The 22,110-nt window shown below is 32.8% G+C and overlaps 1 protein-coding gene across 1 annotated transcript in view; it reads left to right on the top strand.

Annotated features, from left to right (window-relative positions):
- The window catches only part of LOC114325410 (lachesin-like), a 1,092,141-nt gene that overhangs the window by 974,853 nt on the left and 95,178 nt on the right, over window positions 1–22,110 (top strand). Inside the window, exons 9-10 of the mRNA XM_028273477.2 lie at window positions 14,136–14,255; window positions 18,938–19,108. Coding sequence (XP_028129278.1) covers window positions 14,136–14,255; window positions 18,938–19,108 — 291 coding nt within the window. The remainder of the gene's footprint in view (window positions 1–14,135; window positions 14,256–18,937; window positions 19,109–22,110) is intronic.

Genomic DNA, 22,110 nt, shown 5'->3' on the forward strand with positions numbered 1-22,110 from the left:
GGATACTTTAAAAATCGAATCAAACATCACTAAGGTAACGAAGATAAACAAAAGTATGTGCATCGCAGAAATAGCAAACTACGAAAAGAAGACCGAAATAATGCGAAACAAATACAAATTAAAAGAAATTTCAGGTAGCCCTGTTTACATAAAACATGATATAACAAAACAAGAAAGGAAAGTGCAAAAACTACTTACAGAAAAAGCAAATGAAGAAAGGCGTTTAAACAAAAACGTAAAGATTGGGTACCAGAAAATTACAATCAATGGGAAGACTTTCAAATGGAATAATGAAACAAATGACATAGTAGAAATGAAAAAGAAAGTTTTTTCAAAAAACTAGAGGTACAAAAGGAAGGAAACACGACGACGACCAGGCAATGGAAAGGGAAAAGAAATAAGATAAATAACCAGAATAAGGTACAATTGAAAGAAAAGGAAAATTTAAGCATATCAATGGTAAAAAATGAAATAGTTTGGAAACTAGGGACATGGAACGTTAGAGGTATTAATGGTAAGGAAAAGGAATTGGAAATAGAATTCGAAAAAGCAAATATGGAAGTACTAGGGATAACAGAAACAAAGAAAAAGGGAAAAGGGTGCATAACATTAGATAACGAACACATATTATTATATTGCGGAGTACAAGAGAACAACAGGGCAGCTGCTGGTGTTGGATGTATCATTCACAAGAAAATAGCAGAAAACATATATGAATGGGAAGCAATATCGGAGAGAATCATGTCAGTTGAAATAAGGAACGGAGACAACAGGATTAATACATTTATTGTTACTTATGGACCAAACGAAGATGAGAGAATTGTGAACAAAGAAAAGTATTGGGAACAGCTATCACAAACCAGAGAAGGAGCGAGAGGGATGGTATATCTCCTAGGCGATTTTAATGCTAGAGTAGGCTGTGCGAACCCAAGGTATAAGGGCGAATTTACAAAACCTATACCATTTCAGTCATGCCAGCGACTGAATTCGAATAGGGTTTGTATGCAGAATATTAGTTACATATCCTATACCATTTCAGTCATGGCAGCGACTGAATTCGAATAGGGTTTGTATGCAGAATATTAGTTACATATCCTATACTATTTCGGTCTAGAAATTAACTGTAGTGGTGTAGGATTTGCAAACGAAATTTTTGATTATTATTGAGCAAATATCTATACTGTTTCAGTCATGTACGTAAAACTAATCAAATATTTACTAAGTGGATTTATTTATCATAAAATTTAGATATGTTTTGAAAATTAAAATAAATAGTATATATTTGGATAATATTAAAAATTAAAAACAAATGAATAATTACTAATGTATGAATATATACAGTATGTCCCAGTAAGTTGGAACCATATGGAAAAATTTTTTATTAACGATTTTACGCAAAAAAGATATTCTTCATAAAAAGTTCTGCATGGTCTAAAACCGAAGATGCAATCATCTGATATTAAGTTTTATTAATAGTATATGAGAGATGTCAAAAAATATGAATTTCTGTCAAGAGTAAAGTATCTTTATACAGAGAGGGGCTAAGTTATGGAATAAATTCATTTTATCTAAAATGGACGACTTGGGAAAAAAATCCCGAAACAGGTCGATTTTATTTTTAAATTACAATTTTTTGGCATATATTTCATACTAGTGACGTCATTCATCTAAGCGTGATAACGTAATAGATGATTTTGTTAAATGGGAATAGGGATCGTGTGGCAACTAATTTGAAAGTGTGTTCAATTCTCTGTTCAGTAATATAAACAATAATATCATTATGTATACCAATATAAGGTGACCAAAAAATATTTTTTAATTAAATTAATTGACGCAAAAAAGAAGAATGTATGTAATTTATTTAACTCAAAATAAATTTTACTGCTATCAATAAATAGAGAAAAAAATGTTTATTTCACAAATAAACATTCCGCCTTGCTTAAATTAAATCACAAACAGCCTCCCACGTAACTCTTGGCAGTTTGAACATTTAATTTAAGCAAAAAACCAATGTTTATTTGCCAAATAAACAGTTTTTTCTATTTTCTGACAGCGATAGAAAGTATTTTGATTGAAGTAAATTGCATACATTCTTCTTTTTTCGTCAATCAATATAATTCAAAAATTGTTTTTTTGGCCACCCTGTATAAATAATAATATTTGTGTTTATATTACTGAATAGAGAATTAAACACACTTTCAAATGAGGTGCCACACGACCCATATTCCTATTAAAAAAAAAAATCATCGATTACGTTATCACGCTCAGATGGACGACGTCACTAGTACCTATGAAATATATGCCAAAAAAATTATAATTTAAAAATAAAAATCGACCTGTTTTCCATATGGTTCCAACTTACAGGGACATACTGTATACATATATTCGTACATTAGTAATTACTCATTTGTTTTTAATTTTTAATATTATCGAAATATATATTATTAATTTTAATTTTCAAAACATATCTAAATTTTATGATATAACAATAAATGCACTAAGTAAATATTTGATTAGTTTTACTTGCATGACTGAAATAGTATAGGATATGTAACTAATATTCTGCATGCAAACCCTATTCGAATTCAGTCGCTGTCATGACTGAAATGGTATAGGATATGTAACTAATATTCTGCATACAAACCCTATTCGAATTCAGTCGCTGCTATGACTGAAATGGTATAGGTTTTGTAAATTCGCAGGTATAAGGAGATACTAGGACCACACGGAGAAAAAGCGTCCAACAGCAATGGAGTAAAGCTTTTAGACTTCTGCACAATAAATAATATGATCGTAACGAACTCCTGGTTCAAACATAAAGAGATACATACTTATACAAGAGAGGTACCAACAAGAAACGAGAAATCAGTAATCGATTATGTCATAGTAGATAAAGAAAATATGAAAAATGTTTTAGACACAAAAGTTGGAAGGGGGCCAGAGATTGGTAGTGATCATTTTATGGTAATATCTAAAATAAGAGATTTAATTGACAGAAAAGCAGAGAAAAAGAATAAGAGTATGCAAAAAACTGAATGCGAAACAATAAGAAGTTACAAACTAAATGACAAACGAGTAGCTAACACATTCAAAGAATTAGTCGAACAAAAATTAGGGAATACTTCCATAGAAAGAAGACATAAAAATGTAGAGCATTCCTGGGTTATATACAAGGAAGCAATCTTAGAAGCGGCAAAGGAAGCTTGTGGAACCTGTAGAATCGTCAAAAACAAGAAACAAACATCTTGGTGGACAGATAATGTGAAAAATGGTATTAAAAATAAGAAAACCGCTTGGAAAAAATACTTGGCCAATAGGAACGAAACTAGTTACGAAGAGTACAAGAAACAAAGGAAAAAAGCAAAGGAACTAGTTGTAGAGGCAAAAAAAGTAAGTTGGGCAGAATTTGGAGAGAAAATGGAACAAAATAGCAAAGAAAATCAAAAGCTGTTTTATAAAATCCTTAAATCGTTCAGGCAGGATACAAAAGAAACAGATACATATATTAGAGATTCAGAAGGAAAAGTGTTAACCGAAAACAAAGAAATAATGAGCAGATGGAAAGAGTACTTCCAAGAACTTCTGGAAGCAACGCATACAGATACAGTGGAAGAGGAAGTAGGAAACACACTACAACAGAGAGAAACAGATGAAATAAAATTAGAAGAGTTAGAGGATGCTATTAAATGGCTAAAAAAAGGAAAAGCGCCTGGGTTTGATAGAATAACGAACGAAATGCTGAAGCACATGGGTGATAAAGGTAATGAAGTACTCTTGAAGATTTTTAATGAAATATGGAAGACAGAGATAATTCCAAAAGATTGGGAAATGGCGCTGATTTTACCCATATATAAGAAAGGAGACAAGAAATGTTGCAGTAATTATAGAGGAATTTCTTTACTATGCACGTCCATGAAAACCTTCGAAAAAATAATCGAGAGGCGACTGTACAAGAAAATTGAAAGTTCACTACATGAAGTGCAAAGTGGATTCCGTAAAGGAAGAAGCACCCAGGACCATGTATTCACACTGAAGCAAATAATAGAAAAAGTTAACCGACAAAACCAGACAGCGTCACTGGCATTTATAGATTTGGAGAAAGCTTTTGATAAGGTGAAAGTTATTTTAGGAAGAGTTTCCGAGACGACGAATTGTTCTATGGTCTGTTCTGTATATCTGTCTGTAAGGAAGAAGGGTAAAAAGAAAATTTCAACAGAAAATAGTTTCTTTTCCAATAGGTGGTCGTTTATTTTCGTAACTGTAATATATAAAATATAATATTATTGAAATCCTCAATAAATCTTCAGGATAGGTAAAATCTAAGCTATTTACCAGTTTGTAGGTACTACTAAATTCCAGTAGTTTTTTTCCTCTGTCACCCATACTTTTAAGAATTTCTGACGTATTATTTGTTTTAGTTTTCGTATTGCATCTAGCAATTCCACATAATGTAATTTTTTTCTGTAATATCATATTCTTCATTATCGTTGTTTTCTTTTTGCGAATTTGTAATGTTTTTTGTTTCTGACTATAGAAGGTGGAAATGTTGTATCCATCTTTTACTATTGTAATTTATTCTGTTAATAGGTCTTCGTTCTTGTTTTTATGGACCTTACTTCTTTCTTTTGATTAACTCTTAAACCTAGAAGTTTATAGATTGAATAGAAATTTTAGATTATAGAATAATAGAATATAATAATAATAATAAAATAGAATAATAATTTTGGTTGCTCATGCTCTCTTCTTCTAGGCTGTCTCCAAAATCTTTCCAGATTCGTTATTCTGCTTCGGATATTAAATTTTTAACTATTTTCCTCTTCTCTTTATATCGTTTATAGTTTTCATTAATTATATTAGTGTATTAGATAGACAAAGTGTAGTAGATAGATTTTTGGAAGAGATTAATGTAAAAAAATGAATGCCGAAGACGATATAACTCCGAGGTTGAGGAGTTGTATCATGATCATCAGGCAACCTCTTCTGTCCACTGCTGGACATAGGTCTCTGACATTTTTCGCCACTCTGCACGGTTCTGTGCATCTTGTTGCCATTTCTTGGACATTCGTTTAATATCGTCCATCCAGTGTGTTGGTGGTCGTCCTCTGCTGCGTAGGGAGTATGGTAAACGAGAAATATTCAATACCGTTTAACCAAGAAACTACTCTGGTTGCGTGGTTGGGACACGTAAAAAACTGATAGAAGGAAAATGGACAAAAAATGAATTGCTGAGAGCTGAAGAAGGACGAAGGTTAGATGAAGGAATCATAAAATGGTTAGAGACAAGAAAAGATGATATTTAAATAGCAAATGTAGTAAGTTGAAGCATACGTTCATGGGCAGAAAAAAATGAAGAAAGTAGCAAGCAAATTTCAATCCATAGACACCTGAGACCTGCCGTGACATCCTATGTAATTTAATTTTTTTTCTACAACCGTGTTAAAAATGCAATTTTTAGCACTCCATACGAGCGTTAAAAATGCTACTTTAAGGCACTAGTGCTTTAAAATTTTTATGGCATTGCAATCCGTATTGACCGTATAGACAATTTTGATGTAATGTCAAAAAAATATAAAAATGGAGTGTCAGTCAAGTTCAAGTAAAAGTTTTTGTAGATATTGTCCTGTAATTACGTTTGTAATTACAGGGAAACAAAGAAGTAAAAATACTCTGCTACGCAGATGACGATATATTTATAGCCCAAGATGAAGATAGTCTGCAAAGATTAGTCCACAGATTTAACATAAGAGCAAAAGAATTCAATATGACAATTTCATCTCAGAAAACCAAAACAATAGTAATCAGTAAAGAACCAATCAGATGCAAAATAGAAATTGATGGTAACAGTATTGAACAAGTAATGGAAGTAAAATACCTTGGAATTACATTGTCAAGTTACGGAAACCTAGACAAAGAAGTGAGAAATCAAGTACAAAAAGCAAATTGATTGGCAGGATGCCTTAATAACACTATATGGCGAAACCGACATATTAACACTGAGATGAAGTCAAGAATTTATAAAGCCAGTGTAAGACCAATAATGACATATGCATCAGAAACAAGACCTGATATAGCCACAACACAAAGACTACTGGAAACGGCAGAGATGAGAGTACTGAGAAGAATTACAGGAAATACACTGAGAGATCGAAAGAGGAACGAAGATATTAGAAGACAATGTAACGTACAGTGTATAAACGAATGGCCACTAAATAGAAAAAAAGAATTAAACAACCACATAACCAGAATTGGGGAGACACGTGTGGTCAAAATAGCACGAGATAAATCACCAATCGGCAGAAAAAGTATCGGCCGACCGCGCAAAAGATGGAGTGGCAACCTTCCATAGAGGTATCAATCCGCCAATGAACAAGCAGAATTGCTTATAAAGAGGAAGAAGAAGAAGAAGAATTACGTTTGTAGAAAAAATATTGTATGATATGCGTGTTAAAAAGTACATTTTTAAGGCACTCATATCAATTGCAGAACTCGCTATCGCTCATTCTGCAAACTTTCACATGCGTGCCTTAAACGTGTACTTTTAACACTTATATCATAAATAACTATTAAAGGGCCTAGCCGGGTAAGATGGCGAAAAGTGCCCCCAACTCGATTTAAATTCCATATAGGCCACTTTTTAGCACATATAGAAGAACTCACTTTCTGAAATTTGTAGCCCCCTAGGTGGTCACGTGACCCCCCTAGAGCCTAATTAGGCTTTTTGGTTTTTATTTTTTACCTCAGCCACATCAAGAGCTAGCCAAAAACTTTATTTAAAAAAGTTGTACGTTTCAAAAAGATCTATATGAAAAAGTTTTTTTTTAATTTTTGGCGAGAAATTCGATTTTTTAGAACAATTTTAAACTTTTAAATAACTCTGAAAAAAAGACACTCGTTTTTACGAAAATCAATTATAATGTGTATTTTTGCACAACCTTTCACCCCGAATTTTTTCAGACTTTTAAAATTGGTGAAACGTACCTTTAAAAATAAAAAACCGCATTTTTTCGTTTTTTTTTTTCGTTTTTTGATACAATTTTATACATGTTTTTCAAAAAAGGTAACACCGTCACTAGAATAGGTGAAAAACTGAAAAATAATTGGGGTTTGCCTAATAAAAATTTTTTGTAACACCATCCATTTTTAAGATACAGGGCGTTGAAGAAAACAAAATTTTACACATTTTTTACGATTTTGCCGAAACTACAGGCAACATTGTAATAAAACTTGGCGGGTTTTAAGAGGTAGTTATTGTGCATGTTTTGACATACAATTAAGGATTTGATATTCATCATTGGCGCGCATAAGGGTAATGGTCTGAACTTTTTAAAGAATAAAGATAGTAAGCCACTGACATATTTAAAATTAAAATCGTTTTGAATTCCTCGTTCAATTTGTGACAAAAAATCTATCTTTTTATTTTTCCATACGACGAGCCATTTTTATTCAAAAAATAAAAGATCTTAACTCTTACAAAGTATTCGAACTTCTAGTAGTTTCTACATCTATATAAACTCATACATCCATTATAAAAATTAATTCGAATACTTTGGAAGCGTTAAGATATTTTATTTTTTGCAGCAAAACGGCGCGTTGTATGAAAAAATGAGATAATAATTTTTTTATTGCAAATTGAACGAGGAATTCAAAAATGATTGTTAATTTGAAATATGTCAGTGGCGTACTATCTTTTTTTCTTTAAAAAATTCAGACCATTGCCCCTATGCGCGCCAATGATGAATATCAAATCCTTAGTTGTATGTCAAAACATGCACAATAACCACCTCTTAAAACCCGTTAAGTTTTATTACAATGTTGCCAGTAGTTTCGGCAAAATCGTAAAAAATGTGTAAAATTTTGTTTTCTTCAACGCCCTGTATCTTGATAATGGATGGCGTTACAAAAAATTTTTATTAAGCAAACCCCAATTATTTTTCAGTTTTTTACCTATTGTAGTAACGGTGTTACCTTTTTTGAAACATATGTATAAAATTGTATCAAAAAACGAAAAAAAAAACGAAAAAATGCGGTTTTTTATTTTTAAAGGTACGTTTCACCAATTTTAAAAATCTGAAAAAATTCAGGGTTAAAGATTGTGGAAAAATACACATTACAATTGATTTTCGTAAAAACGAGTGTCTTAGTTTTTTTTTCAGAGTTATTTAAAAATTTAAAATTGCTCTAAAATTCGAATTTCCCGTCAAAAATTAAAAAAAAAATTCATATAGACCTTTTCGAAACTTACAACTTTCTTAAATAAAGTTTTTGGCTAACTCTTGATGCGGCTGAGATAAAAAATAAAAACATAAAAAGCCTAATTAGGCTCTGTGGGGGTCACGTGACCACCTAGGGGGCTAAAAATTTCAGAAAGTGAGTTCCTCTATATGTGCTAAAAAGTGGTCTATATGGAATTTAAATCGAGTTGGGGGCACTTTTCACCATCTTACCCGGCTAGGCCCTTTAATTTAGATTTTGATTTAATTTAATAATTTTTTTTATATTACAGCTGCCCGTGCCTTGAACATTTAACTAGAATAATTAAATTCATATTAAATGACATGATTGTTTTATGGCAACATTGTTAAAAGCTCTGTTTTTGACTTTTCGTTAAATATTTTATAATTTAACTCATACCCAACATGAATATATGAAATAATATCGTTTTCATGTTTATTGAGTAAATTTCTCTAAATGGTTTATGCGTTTTGTTTTATAATGTTGCATATGTCATCAATATTGACTGCTCATTTTTATTAAAAATTTGTCATATTACTGAAATGAATTATTCTCTAAATAGTTAATATCAGCAGCATTTTTCGGTTTTTGCCACTTGTTGTTTGGCAGTGCTCAGCTGTTTTTAATTAAACAAAATTATTGCAATAAAATATTTTATATTTTAATTAAATTATATCAGATATCATTTATGTTTACTTACTATGCAGTATATTTTAAAATCATGTTCACTTAGTAAGGTTCAGAAACTGTTTTCTTGTGGCGTGTCTAAGTTAAATATTGTGTTTATTTATATGGGATTGGCCACAGTTAATTTTAATGACAATTACATTTTTAACTACAAAATCTGACGTTTTCACTTCCACTCCGGAAATCGTGTTCAAAAAAATTATTATTAAAGAAATTGTGTTAAAAAGAGAGTAGAACCGCCAAGGCGTTAAGAAGGTTATGTCTTTTTCAAAATTGAGGTTGACATACTAGGCCATGATGTTGTAGGCAACAGCCATACTTTGGCTGAAAAGGTCTGAGGATCTGAGAGTAGGAATTTTATGTCGAATGGTACATAAAATTTTGTGTGTTTCTGCATTATCAACTTTGACTTTTCAAGTTTTAGTAAACAAAATGATTATTAGGGATTCAAGTTTGAACCTTGTACCGTTAACATCGTATCGAAGGCGAGCTAAGTACCTAGTTATCAAAAAGCAATTAGCAGAAAATTTGTCGTTTCAACAAGTAAATATAAATAAAAGTTTATTTATATATACCTAAGTTAAGTTTTTGTGAAAGTGGTACATACAAAAAAGCAGTAAGTGATATACGCTATATTATATACACGTAAATTTTTGAAATAGTAAATGTTTTATTGCATTATAATGTACAATGACCGTATATGTATACCAGTAACATTTTAAACACATTTTCAATTTTATTGCGATTTATACTGACAAAACTGGATTCCGTTCCCAATAGGGGACAGGGCCGCACTCACTCTGGCGGGTGATACCAGTTCTTCTACAATGATCTCCACCGAAGCAAGCATGGATCAACAATCTCAACAAAACCAAATTTCACCGAAAAGCTACTCAGCAGTGACAAATCAATTTAAATTCCTTCAAGACAGCTAGCACTAGTCTTCAGTGCCATCGAAAATACTCCACTTCATGACTACCTAATCCCTCTCGGTAACATTGTTCAACCTAAAAATATCATTTTTGCCTCCCTCCTTTCCAACAACCGAGTTTGCATGTACCTTGCGAACAAAAATATCCTAGATGAGTTTTTAGATAACCATGGCCAAATCACTATCCGAGGAGAACTTTTAAAGGCTAGACGACTTATAACACCTGCCGAAAGAATTGTTATGTCACAGGTATGCCCGTCCATTCCACACCATGTTCTTGAAAAAGAACTGCAAAAAATCGGTCTACATCTTGTATCTCCCATAACATTTCTAAAAATTGGCGCAAATCTTCCCGAGTACAGCCATATCCTAAGCTTTCGACGGCAAGTATATGTTAGCCCTCACAATTTAACCATCCCAAGCGCCATAACAATAGCATTCGAAAACACACTACACAATATTCTTTTCTCAAGATGGAAACGTTTGCTTCAAATGCAAAAAACCAGGACACGTGGCAGCAGCCTGCACCGAACGTACAAATATATCTGCGACACAACAAACTCCACTAAGCTTTATAACTTTAAATACTACAACTGTAGCCAATTCGGCTGCAGAAACAGCAACAGCATCAATTCCTACGCAAACCCTTACCAGTACGACTAACCAACCTGAAACGTCCCAATCTAATCAAACTCCAACCACATTATCACACCAAAGCACCTTTTCACAACATACTGAGTCAAAATTACCAAATCTAAATACAGAAGTGACCGAAAACAAAGAAACTCATTTAAAACGCTCTATAAGTGAAGTCGCCTCTCCAGAAACCGACATTACACTTCAAGAAACCCCATTTGTAGTACCAAAACCTACAGCAACTCGAAAGAAGCCAAAGACATCTAAACTTGAAGAAACAACGCATTCCAATGTATCCATTTTTGGCATGATATATCCTGCCAAAACCTTCATCAATAATCACGAACCACCATTTCCGTTGAATTGCGATCAATTAGTCCTCCTCCTAGAGAGCATAGCTGACTTATCGAACCCCATAATCTCAATCAATGACTACACTTCTGATTTGAGAGGTCTCAGTGACACGTTAAAGAAGATCCGTCCCTACTTAAAAGAAAGATCAATAAAAACAAGGCTGACCAACTTGAATAAAAAAATACTTGCTCATCTTAAAGAGGTGAGCTCCGGATTAGAAAGTGATACATCACAGTCATCATAAATTAGCAGCCTATATTCTCCTTTTTTACTTGCAACGAACTATTTGCTCTGTATCGCACCCTGAAACATGCAAACCTGTCAAATATTTCTGTTTCTCACCGACTCACCCAACTCTCTCCTTGCAATGCAGCACCTGTATCCTAAAAGTCCTTTAGAGAAACTAATAAAAACTGAACTACAAATTGCACAAGAAAACAACACGACTCAGAAATTTATATGGATCCCATCACATATTATAGGAATTATCGGCAAGGAAGAGGCAGACAGAAGTTTCTCGTAATGCAGCATTAAGTGCGGAATTCTGAATTAGTGTGCGAGTGTGTATGTAATGATCTCAAAACGTTTTTCTTTTAACAAAAAGTGATTGGTCAGTGGCAACGCGAATGGTTTCTGTCGAAATCTAATCTAAGATCAGTAAAACCAGACACACGACAGTGGAAAACAAGTGCTTGTTCACGGTTTATTCAAACAGTTCTAACGCGCCTACATATAGAACACTCTACCAGCTTTATCAAGAGAAAACTGTCCAGTAAAAGACTTACTATCTAATCTAAATCAATATTTTTGTACCAAATCTAGCTATTTGTTATTTGTTAAAAATCATTGTTAACCTTTGTTTATCAAGTAATGCCGCTAATAACCTGTTGGTGGATGCGGTAAATTTTCTTTAAAAAAAAATTATTAGTAATAACGGTTTTCACGGATGAACAAAAGCGATCTATGCTCGAAGTATATTTTAGAAAAGGTCAAAGAATTAAGAGAGAATGGGTTTACTCCAACCGAAATGCTTTTGAAGATTTTGTTGAAGTATTTCCCAATCTTGCGGTTCATTATGACGTCTTTTGCAGACCTATCCGTCGCATTGTAGATGTTTAAGCCTGATTCTCATTAGACGTGCAAGGAACCGGACCGGCAACGGCAAGGCACAGGCAAGGTTTTCGGAGCCAATTCACACTGCGAAAGGCTTGCCGCGGGTTGGTTGGTTTGTGTAGTGAACAATGTTGAAATTGAGCCTTAATAAAAATAAAAGTATTTTAGGACCCATATTTTGAAAGGGATTCTAAATGCTGAATATTAGCGTCAAGAAATTTTAACTCCATTTATAAATCAATTGATGGATGATGAATTAATACAAGGATATTTTCACCAAGAGGGGGCTCCAGTTCATACAACGCTGCAAAATTTGAATTTTATTATGGACTTTTTCGACAAAACGGTCATAAGTTTAAATACGCCTATTATATTCCCCCTCGCTCCTGTGATTTGACTCCATGCGATTTCTTTCGGTAGCCATATTTAAAGAATTTTATTTTTAAAAAACTCCTGTAGCAGATTTGAAAGATCTTAGACAAAGAATATATATAACAGCAATACAGGCCTTAGAGGCCCTTTGCTTCGATAGTCTTGACTAATTTTTTCCACTTTTTGTGGTCCTATACTTGTACTCTCCAGTCTCTTGTACTTACTTCTTCTAGGTCAGTCCGGACGGCATCAAACCACTTCCTACGTGGTTTCCCTCTTCTTTTCTTCCCTTGTTCTCCTGCTGATAAAACTCTTAGGACGTTTCTTTCTTGTGGCATGCGTAAAACATGACCCAACCATCTAACTCTCTGTGCCTTGATTTTCTGAGTTATTTTAGGTTTCTTATACATCTCCATTAGCTCCTGGTTTGTTCTTCTGGGCCATTCTCCGTTAGCCTCCTTTATACCACCAAAAATGTTTCTCAATATTTTTCTCTCACAAATCTCTAGCTTTTTTCTTCTTTCTGATTCATTGTCCAAGTTTCACATACATACAACACCGTTGGTCTCACTATTCTTTCATACGCTCGGATCTTGGCTGTCCTGCACACGTTTTTTGCCTTCAACAGTGCGTTTAATGAACCTACTGCTTTGCTACTTTTCAACAACCGTTTACCTATCATTCCCTCTCTCTCTCTCTCTTCGTCTCCTCTATTTGTAACTGTTACTCCAAGGTACTCAAATTCAGTTACCTTCTCAAATTTATAATCTTTGTCATTTGCCCTTAGAGTAATCCACTTATTTTCTTCAGCATTTTCTCCTCTCATTTCCATATACTTGGTTTTTCCTTGGTTTATAGTCAGGCCATATTTTTTTGCCTCTTCTTCAAATTGCTTGAACATTTTTTGAAGTTATACTCTTGAACGTGTCAGAAACACCAGGTCATCTGCAAAACCTACACACTGTTGTCTTCTGTTAAGAATATTTTAATTATCTTTTATTAAGAATAATTATCTTTTCTAGTCTATTTAATAAGTCTGTTGACAGGGGGTCCCCTTGTTTTAATCCTCTGTTGACGTTAACCTGATTATAAAAACTGCCTCCTATCATGACTTTATTGACTGTGTTGGTTAACGTCATTTTAACTAATCGTATCAGTTTCTCTGATATTTCTAGTGCTCTCATTGCTTCGTATAGCTCGTTTCGTGAGATGGAGTCGTAAGCCTGTTTAAAATCGATAAAGAGCATATGCAAGCCTAGATTTTGTTTAGACAAAGAATAGAGAATAATATTCAAGAATTAAATAATACTCCATGGGTCCTAAAAAATTTTATAGACTCAATGAGAAGAAGAGTTACGTAATGTAGAGATGTTGGTGGTGGGCATATAACAGCATCTTCTTTGATTTTATTTATTATTCTTACTTATAGTTTTGTTAATTTTTTTTATGTTCGATTACAGTTCTGTGTTAAAGATTTTGGTTGATTTTTTTATGTTTTCCAATTTTAATCAAAATTAATGTATAGACCAATGATACAAATTCAGATTAAAACAAGGCATACGTAATTTTTTGCTCGGATATAGCTTTGATGAAAATCAATGATTTACAATTTTTATTTCAGGAATTTTTTGAAAGCCATTTTAGCATTGTCAAGACGAAACAAAAAATGTAATTTTAATTACAATTCACTTTGTTTTATTCCCAAGTATGAAATATTGCCTCAAGAAAACAGTTTGAGAGCCATGTAAGATGTTCGCTTGAATCGGTGTTACATTATACGCATAATGAACGGTTGTTTATTTTGTTTCAGTCCACCCTTTAATTAGGGTATCAAATCAGCTAGTAGCCGCTCCCATAACCAGTGATGTTCACGTACAGTGCTACGTAGAAGCATCTCCGAAAGCCATGAACCACTGGATGCGGGACAACGGTAAGCACTTTTCCCTAGAGCCGAGCTTAACCGACGGAGGCCCATATATTGTACTATCCACCGCAGACCGATACCTACATTTCAAATTACTGACTACGCTGCCCGAAAACGGTCTTCGGCCTTCTTTCATATATCACACTAAAGCTAAATCATGTCGGGACTGTCACATAATTTTAACATTTTACCACGTACAGGGTATTCAACACAAGTAATGATGAGATTTATTTTGGTAATGAGATTATACACTTTATTCGTTTTCAAGAAAAGTCTGTGGGATAGGCCGCGTCAAAAATAAAAAAGTCACAGAATCAGATTACAAGACATATAGGTACCTACACAGAAACAACTTAACACGTTGACGGACAGAACGTCTATATGCGTCTAATTTCCATTTATGTAATGTAACACAACGTCTATAGACGATGAATTTTTCCCTATTCTACTTTGCAAAATACACATATACTCGATTTCACCAACGATACCTAAACAGTTGCCTTATTAAGTAATTCTTATCGATAGGAACTTCTTAAGTCAATACATAGGAACAATCGCATTTCACAACTAAAAGAACTGCTTATCTAGGAAATGCTTTCCTAAGTATTGCTTAGGGTACGTTTGAACTATTTTTGATAAATAAAAAGAAGAATAAGATGACATTTCCTTACTTTTTCGATTATTTGTCATTATTGTTTGTTTGCCAATTTGGTTTTATTCAGTTTTGTACTGTTATAGTTATTTTATTTAGTAGTTAGTTATTTGTGCATTAAGTTTGTATTTAATAAATATATACGTCTTGTATGTTATTATTAGTATTATTAGTATCTTATAATACTATTGTGCGCAGCAGAAGTTAAATAAAGTTCAGGATCTTGAATTTAAAATGTATTTTAAGAATTTATAAACTAGACAGTCTAATGACAATTATTGAAGTTATTTATTTTTGCAAAGCATACTAATAAAACAACATGAACTAGTATATAGTAGACACTTAGGATATTGCCTTTTTAACAGTTATTTGTATATGTACAGTGAAATGGAGGAAAAGAAAAGAGTTGTAAATTTCACATATGATGAAAAATTGCTTTTTATTATTAATTTTTTAATGACATACTTTTAGTTATATCATGAATTTGTTTTTGAAACACAACACTAGTTTGTTAGGTAGACAACATAATTTTGTCAACAGACCTGTAAAAAACTCCAAAGGATTTTCTATATTTTCCAACACATATTATATTAATAATATAAAAGAAAATACAAAATTACAACTAATATACCTAATATTACAGAATAACAGAAAAATTAAGGTAAGAAGCAAATTATTGACAAACGTCACAAGTACATTAGTCAAAATTGTAAAAATATAACCTGACTGTCAACGATAAGTAATACCTAAAGTTTAGGGAGATCGAAATCCGTATCCTAACGTAAGGTAATGCTTAAGCGGTTAAGGCAATTCTTATCGTATGGTGAAATCCGTTTTAGAGTTAGGAAGTACCTAAACCCACTTAGCTAATTCTTAAATATTTAGGTATCGTTGGTGAAATCGGGCAATAGTGTCACAACACTTGCTTATACATTTGACGCACTGTCCGTCAACGTGTTAACTGCGCGATAGTTTTTCTGTTGTGCAGTTATATAAAAATAGCTAAGGACTTGTTCATATAAGATCAGTTTGCCAATAGACGGAGAGGCAGCACCGAAAAATCTCTCTGAATTTACTAAAGCTAGTTTTTTCACAGTTGATTACTGTGATTGTGTAGAGAAACATACTGCGGTCGGTCAAGCGAAACGTAGAACATGGGTTACTGATAGGTTATCAAAGTTGCTTCCTACGAAGGTAATGCAATCAATTTACTAAGGCTGAAAATCAGTAGGTACACACATTCTAAATTGAATATAAATAAAAGTTATTATAGTCGGTTAGCTATATGACGGGACAGAGCCGGTCGGTTGGCCCCAGTGAATGTACAAGGTTATTCACTATATTTTGACCCCCCTGTAAACTGCCTTATTTACAGAATTAGAAAAAAATGTAAAATACAAAATTTATTCGATGTTTAAAATATTATTTTTGACATATATAACATACTAGTGACGTCATCCATCTCGGCGTGATGACGTAATCGACTATTTTTTTAAATGAGAATAGAGGTCGTGTGCTAGCTCATTTGAAAGGTAATTCAATTCTCTATTATTTATACAGGGTGTCCAAAAAAAAATTTTTTGGAATAAATTAATTGACACAAAAAAAGAATGTATGTAATTTATTTAATTTAAAATACATTTTACTGCTATTAGAAAACAGAAATAAAAGTTTATTGCACAAATAAACATTGATTTTTGCTTAAATTTAATGTTCAAACTACCAAGAGGCAGATGGGTGGCAGCTTGACCATTGAATTTAAGTGAAAAGTAATGTTTATTTGTTTAATAAACATTTATTTCTGTTTTCTGCCAGCAGTAGAATGTATTTTGAATTAAATAAATTACATACATTCTTCTTTTTGTGTCAATTACTTTAATTAAAAAAAATTTTGGACACCCCGTATAATTAATCATGTTAATGTTTATATTCTGAATAGGGAATTGAATAACCTTTAAAATGAGCTAGCACTCGACCCCTATTCCCATTTAAAAAATAGTCGATTAAACAGTCGACAAAACATCAGAATTTAAAAATCGAATAACTTTTGTATTTTACATTTTTTTCTAATTCTGTAAATAAAGCAGTTTACAGGAGGGTCAAAATATAGTGAATAACCCTGTATATTCACTTAGGCCGATCGACCAGCTCTGTCCCGTCATACAGCTGACCGACTATAATAATTTTATTTATATTCAATTCAGAATGTGTGTACTGATTTTCAGCCTTAGTAAATTGATTGCATTACCTTCGTAGGAAAACAACTTTGATAACCTATCAGTAACCCCTGTTCTACCTTTCGCTTGACCGACCGCAGTATGTTTCTCTACACAATCACAGTAATCAACTGTGAAAAACCTAGCTTTAGTAAATTCAGAGAGATTTTTCAGCGCTGCTTCTTGGACTACAACGTCGACGCCGCGATTTACCAGTTTAACCGCTGGTAAACTGAGAGTTGCATGTGTACGATGTTGAGCGGTTGTATTTGTTTCTATGTTAACTTGAACCGCGGCGGTTGGGTTTTAAGATACATATAAAAGACAAGATAAATAAAAACAACATCATTAGTTCAATCAAGAAAGTACATGGAAAATATTTTTACATCATACCCTTCTGCATTTTTATAGCTCTTATTTCCTTAACGATCCCTCCCCATTTTTTCCTGTCTCTAGTTTTTCTCTGCCATTCTCTTAATCCTGCTTTTTGTAAGTCTTCTTTAACTTCAGCCACTTTGGTCTTTCCCTGTTCTTTTTTCCTCCTGGACTTCATTATATCATTGCGTATGTCACTGTTTCATTTTCTGCTAGCCAGATGTGACCTAGCTATCTAATTCTACGTTGCTTTATTTTTCTCACGATATCTTTTACAGTACTTTTCTTATTGCTACTAGATTACTTGTTGTACGTAATTGTTTTGGAGTATTTTTGTCTTCTTCTTCTTTTGGCATCATAACTCCGCTGTATAATATATGGTCTCGTTTTGTTTATTTTCGTTGTCTGCGTTTAGATTTTTTTCGAAGTATTATTTCTATCTCTATAATTTTTTGCTTCTCTGTTACTAGTTCTCCGTCCTTTTCTTTGCATATCATCAATGTTGGTCTAAATATCTGTGTGCTTTCGTTTATTGTTTTATAGAATATTCTGCTTTCGTGTCTATTGTTCTGCAGTACAATTTCTTGTAATTTTCTTCAAAGCCTCTTCTTTTTCTTCTGCATATGCTAGTCGCTTGTATTCTCTTCTCATTATAAATTTTCCTGCTATCTCTGGTGTTTCTTTGAAGTTTGTTAAGCTTAGCTTACCTGTTTCCTCTAGTGAAGTTTTGCATTCAATATTAGGCCATTTCACATTTCTTTGTCTCTTGGATTTTCCGACAGATTCCGCTACATTTTCCGTTATTATTGTTTTTAATTGTCCCCGTTGCCCATCTGGACTTTTTCCTAGAGCCGAGCTTAACCGACGGAGGCCCATATATTGTACCAAATACTATTGACTGTAATACATACAACTCTCGACATTTCCCATTACATTTGAGGAAGCAAAAAATAGCGCCATCTAGCGGTCAGCGGTGATAACCAGAGCAATCTAACCTTACATTTATAAAATTGCTTTATTATTGTTTTTGTATAAGTGTTTGAACTATTTTTATTTTAATTTAATTTTGCAAAATTAGCTTGTTATTCAAAAATTTATAAAATTAAATTTGAATGTTTACTTCAAATTTTACATTGTCACAACGTAGTTTCACCGCAAGCCGACAGTGGCGCTAGTGGCAACGTGCTTGGCGTGCTTCCAGATTTCTGTGGGAGTTAAACGTATTATATTATATTATATTATACTATCCACTGCAGACCGATACCTACATTTCAAATTACTTCAAATTCACTTTATTCGTTTTCAGGAGAAGTTTGTGGAAATAGACTCCCTGAAAAGTAATTGAATTTTTGTATATATTTCAGTTAACAATAAACTCCAAATTAAACTATTTAAGATACAGAGTGAAAAATTAATTAGCCTACTTAAAACCTAATTTCTTGCAGGAGAAAAGCTAATTCCTAGTTATAAATATATCATGGAGGAATCAATAATCAACGAATACTCACTTCAGATGAATCTGACGATCCTCAACTTGGATGAAACTGATTTTGGGGGTTACATATGTACATCATCCAACGCATTAGGAAAGTCTGAAGGTCTGGTTAGATTACTAGGTAAGTTTAGATGTTTTCACTTATTTTCTACTTTGATTTATTTTAATCACTTTACGTCTCAATGTATAGTTGCCACCAACGTATTGGAGAAAGCCTTATCTTAAGCTTATTACAAAGTCATTTGTATTTGAGTGGGGTGGTTAAGTTTCCGGCACAGGTGGGAAGTAATCAATGTTAATCTATTGTATGTACGTTTAATTATTATACCTGCCATTCGATATGTTTACCTCTCGAAATTTAAGACACCACTCAAATATAAATGACTTTCTTTAGATAATTTGGGTCATTCTGAGCAAAAAAGGTCTGTTGTAATCTTTCTCTAAAATTGATTGTTGTCGAGTTATACGCGATTTAACTTGACAACAATCAATTTTAGAGAAAAATCACAAGAGACCTTTTTTGCTCAGAATGACCCAAATTATCTAAAAAAAAATATTGTTCGAAATGAAAAAATTATTTTTGTGAATTTGTTTAAAAAAATTTGTTTAAACAATTTTTCGACCACGGCACCGCCCGGCACCCTGTGGATATGTTATAAGGATCTCATTTTGAGTAAGTTTGTGCAAAAAAATCGAATCGGAATAATTTCGCTAGCGCGACGATACAGCCGGTCTATTTGTAATAAACTTAATATAAGATTTTCTTCAATAATTTGTTGGCTCATATTTAAGATTTGTAAATATAAACAAGTGTTTTTAATAAATCGAGAAAATCACCAATAAGTTAAAATACCTACCCCTACGCGGTTTCGCAAAATTTCGGACTCTCTTGTGTATCACGATAAAAGTTTTGCTTGTTTCGTATGCATGGAAATATTACGAAATATTTGACCAACTTATGTATTCATACAGTCGATAAATTTTTACATATATCTCATGTATATTTGAAGTTTTATAAAGTGTTGTTGTTATTATCGTTTTCTGTATCAACTTGTGACTCATTCTTTATATATAGAAGCATTTTGGAAGTTTATTATATTTATATGTATATATTAATTGTTTGTTATTTCCTGATCGTGAATTTTTAAATAGAAACTTTTTTTAATTCCTGGGTTTGTTATATTTTCCTGTTATAATTTTTAATGTATAAGTCAATTTGTTGGTCTTACATTAATTTAATAATTATTGTAAATGTGGTGACTAGTGCTGCCCAAAATCAGTCTTGGTCTTGCAGTCTTGGTCTTGTTTTTGCGTTTTCGCAAGACCAAGACCAAGACCGCCTAATTTGAGCAAGACCAAGACTTACCGTGCAAGATTTGAGCAAGAACAAGATTAAGCCTGCAAGACTCTTGCGTCTTGCAATTAGAACTGGGGGTCGTTTTATGAAGTATATTAGTTCGGGTATATTCTTAGGTAGGTACTCTATGAGAAGCAAAAAAATTTGTAAAATTGGACTTATGCACCTTACGAACAATACAATAAACAAACATACATTCTTCGCTCTGAAATTAATTGTCCACGTTTTGAGAATAGCCGCCCTCCATTCATAAATTAATAGATCTGGATCCCGCGCATGAAAAAAAGTTGATTAATAGCAAGCTGAACACTTGTTAATAGCTTAAGGGTGTCTAGTCGGACAAACTCTGATATATGGGAACACTGGAACAGGGAAAGTTTTAATTGTGGAACAGGTTAAAAATTTTTAACGGTCAGATCACGAAAACGGCACATGTATTTTGTCCGACAGAACAGACTTAAACTCTCCGAACAGAGATTAAACTCTCATGCAAAAATCAGACTGCTATTTATCACCAAATGGGCGTTTTAATGAGTGGAACATGTAGAATATGTCAAATGACAGGAATTATGACAGGTGATAAATAGCAGTCTGATTTTTGCATGAGAGTTTAATCTCTGTTCGGAGCGTTTAAGTCTATTCTGTCGGACAAAATAAATGTGCCGTTTTCGTGGTCTGACCGTTCCAAATTTTTAACTTGTTCCAGTGTTCCCATATATCAAAGTTTATCCGACTAGACACCGTTCAGCTATTAACAAATTTTCAGCTTGCTATTAATCAATTTTTTTTCCATACGCGGCATCCAGACCTATAATGTATCGAAACTTAAAAATATGTCATATGCTGATAAAAAATATACCTACAATAAGTAGTTCATTTTTTTCCTTAATTAGTTTTCTACGAATTTAAACACACAAAAATCATATCGATACTGTATATAGAATAATAAGACTATTATGTATATTTTTTCTGCTGAGTGTGATTACGATAAGGAGACAGACTATAACAGATAATGCCGTGCCGGCTATATAATACCGTGTAACCAAACACCCAAATATTTAGTCTACGAGGCATTCAACAAAGAAATATTTACAGTGAAATATACGGAAAACAAAAGGACATTTATAGCAGTTTTTTCTGTAGGTAGTTAAATTAAATTGGTCATTTGTTTTATCAATCGACTGTTCTTTTGTTATTCTCTTTGGTTGATAATATAAACCATTCCAAGGAACGGGTCATTTTTGGTCTCATAAATTTCCTAAACTTGTTCGATTTAAGTGGTTGATAATTTGATTTTTTATTTATTTGATTTCACTGTTTGATAATAATATAGCCTTATTCTGTATAAATGTCGCTGTAATAATATTGTTTCTAGACAGGTAAATTTGTCATTGTACACCGGGTGTACCAATCAAACTGTATTTTTTCTCAAAGTTCGCATCACCCTGTGGAATATTCTAGCATTTATAAAATATTGAAATTAAAACCCCACTATAGCCTCATATTTTCTTAACATTTTGTTTTTTTGATTCATTCGCTTATGTTGGATAATAAAAAGTTAGGTACTTTTATAACTAGGCATGTTTTTTATGAATACAGGGTGTTTTTAAATAAGTATGGCAATCTTTAAGGAGCAATTCTGCACGAAAAATAATTTGACAGTTTGCTTTATAAGTGTATGTTCGCAAATGCTTCGTTTCCGAAATAGGGGGTGTTAAAATTTTTCTTACAAACTGACGATTTATTGCTCTAAAACCGGTTGAGAC

The sequence above is a fragment of the Diabrotica virgifera genome, chromosome 10 (genome assembly GCF_917563875.1).
Source record: "Diabrotica virgifera virgifera chromosome 10, PGI_DIABVI_V3a".
Lineage (NCBI taxonomy): Eukaryota > Metazoa > Arthropoda > Insecta > Coleoptera > Chrysomelidae > Diabrotica > Diabrotica virgifera.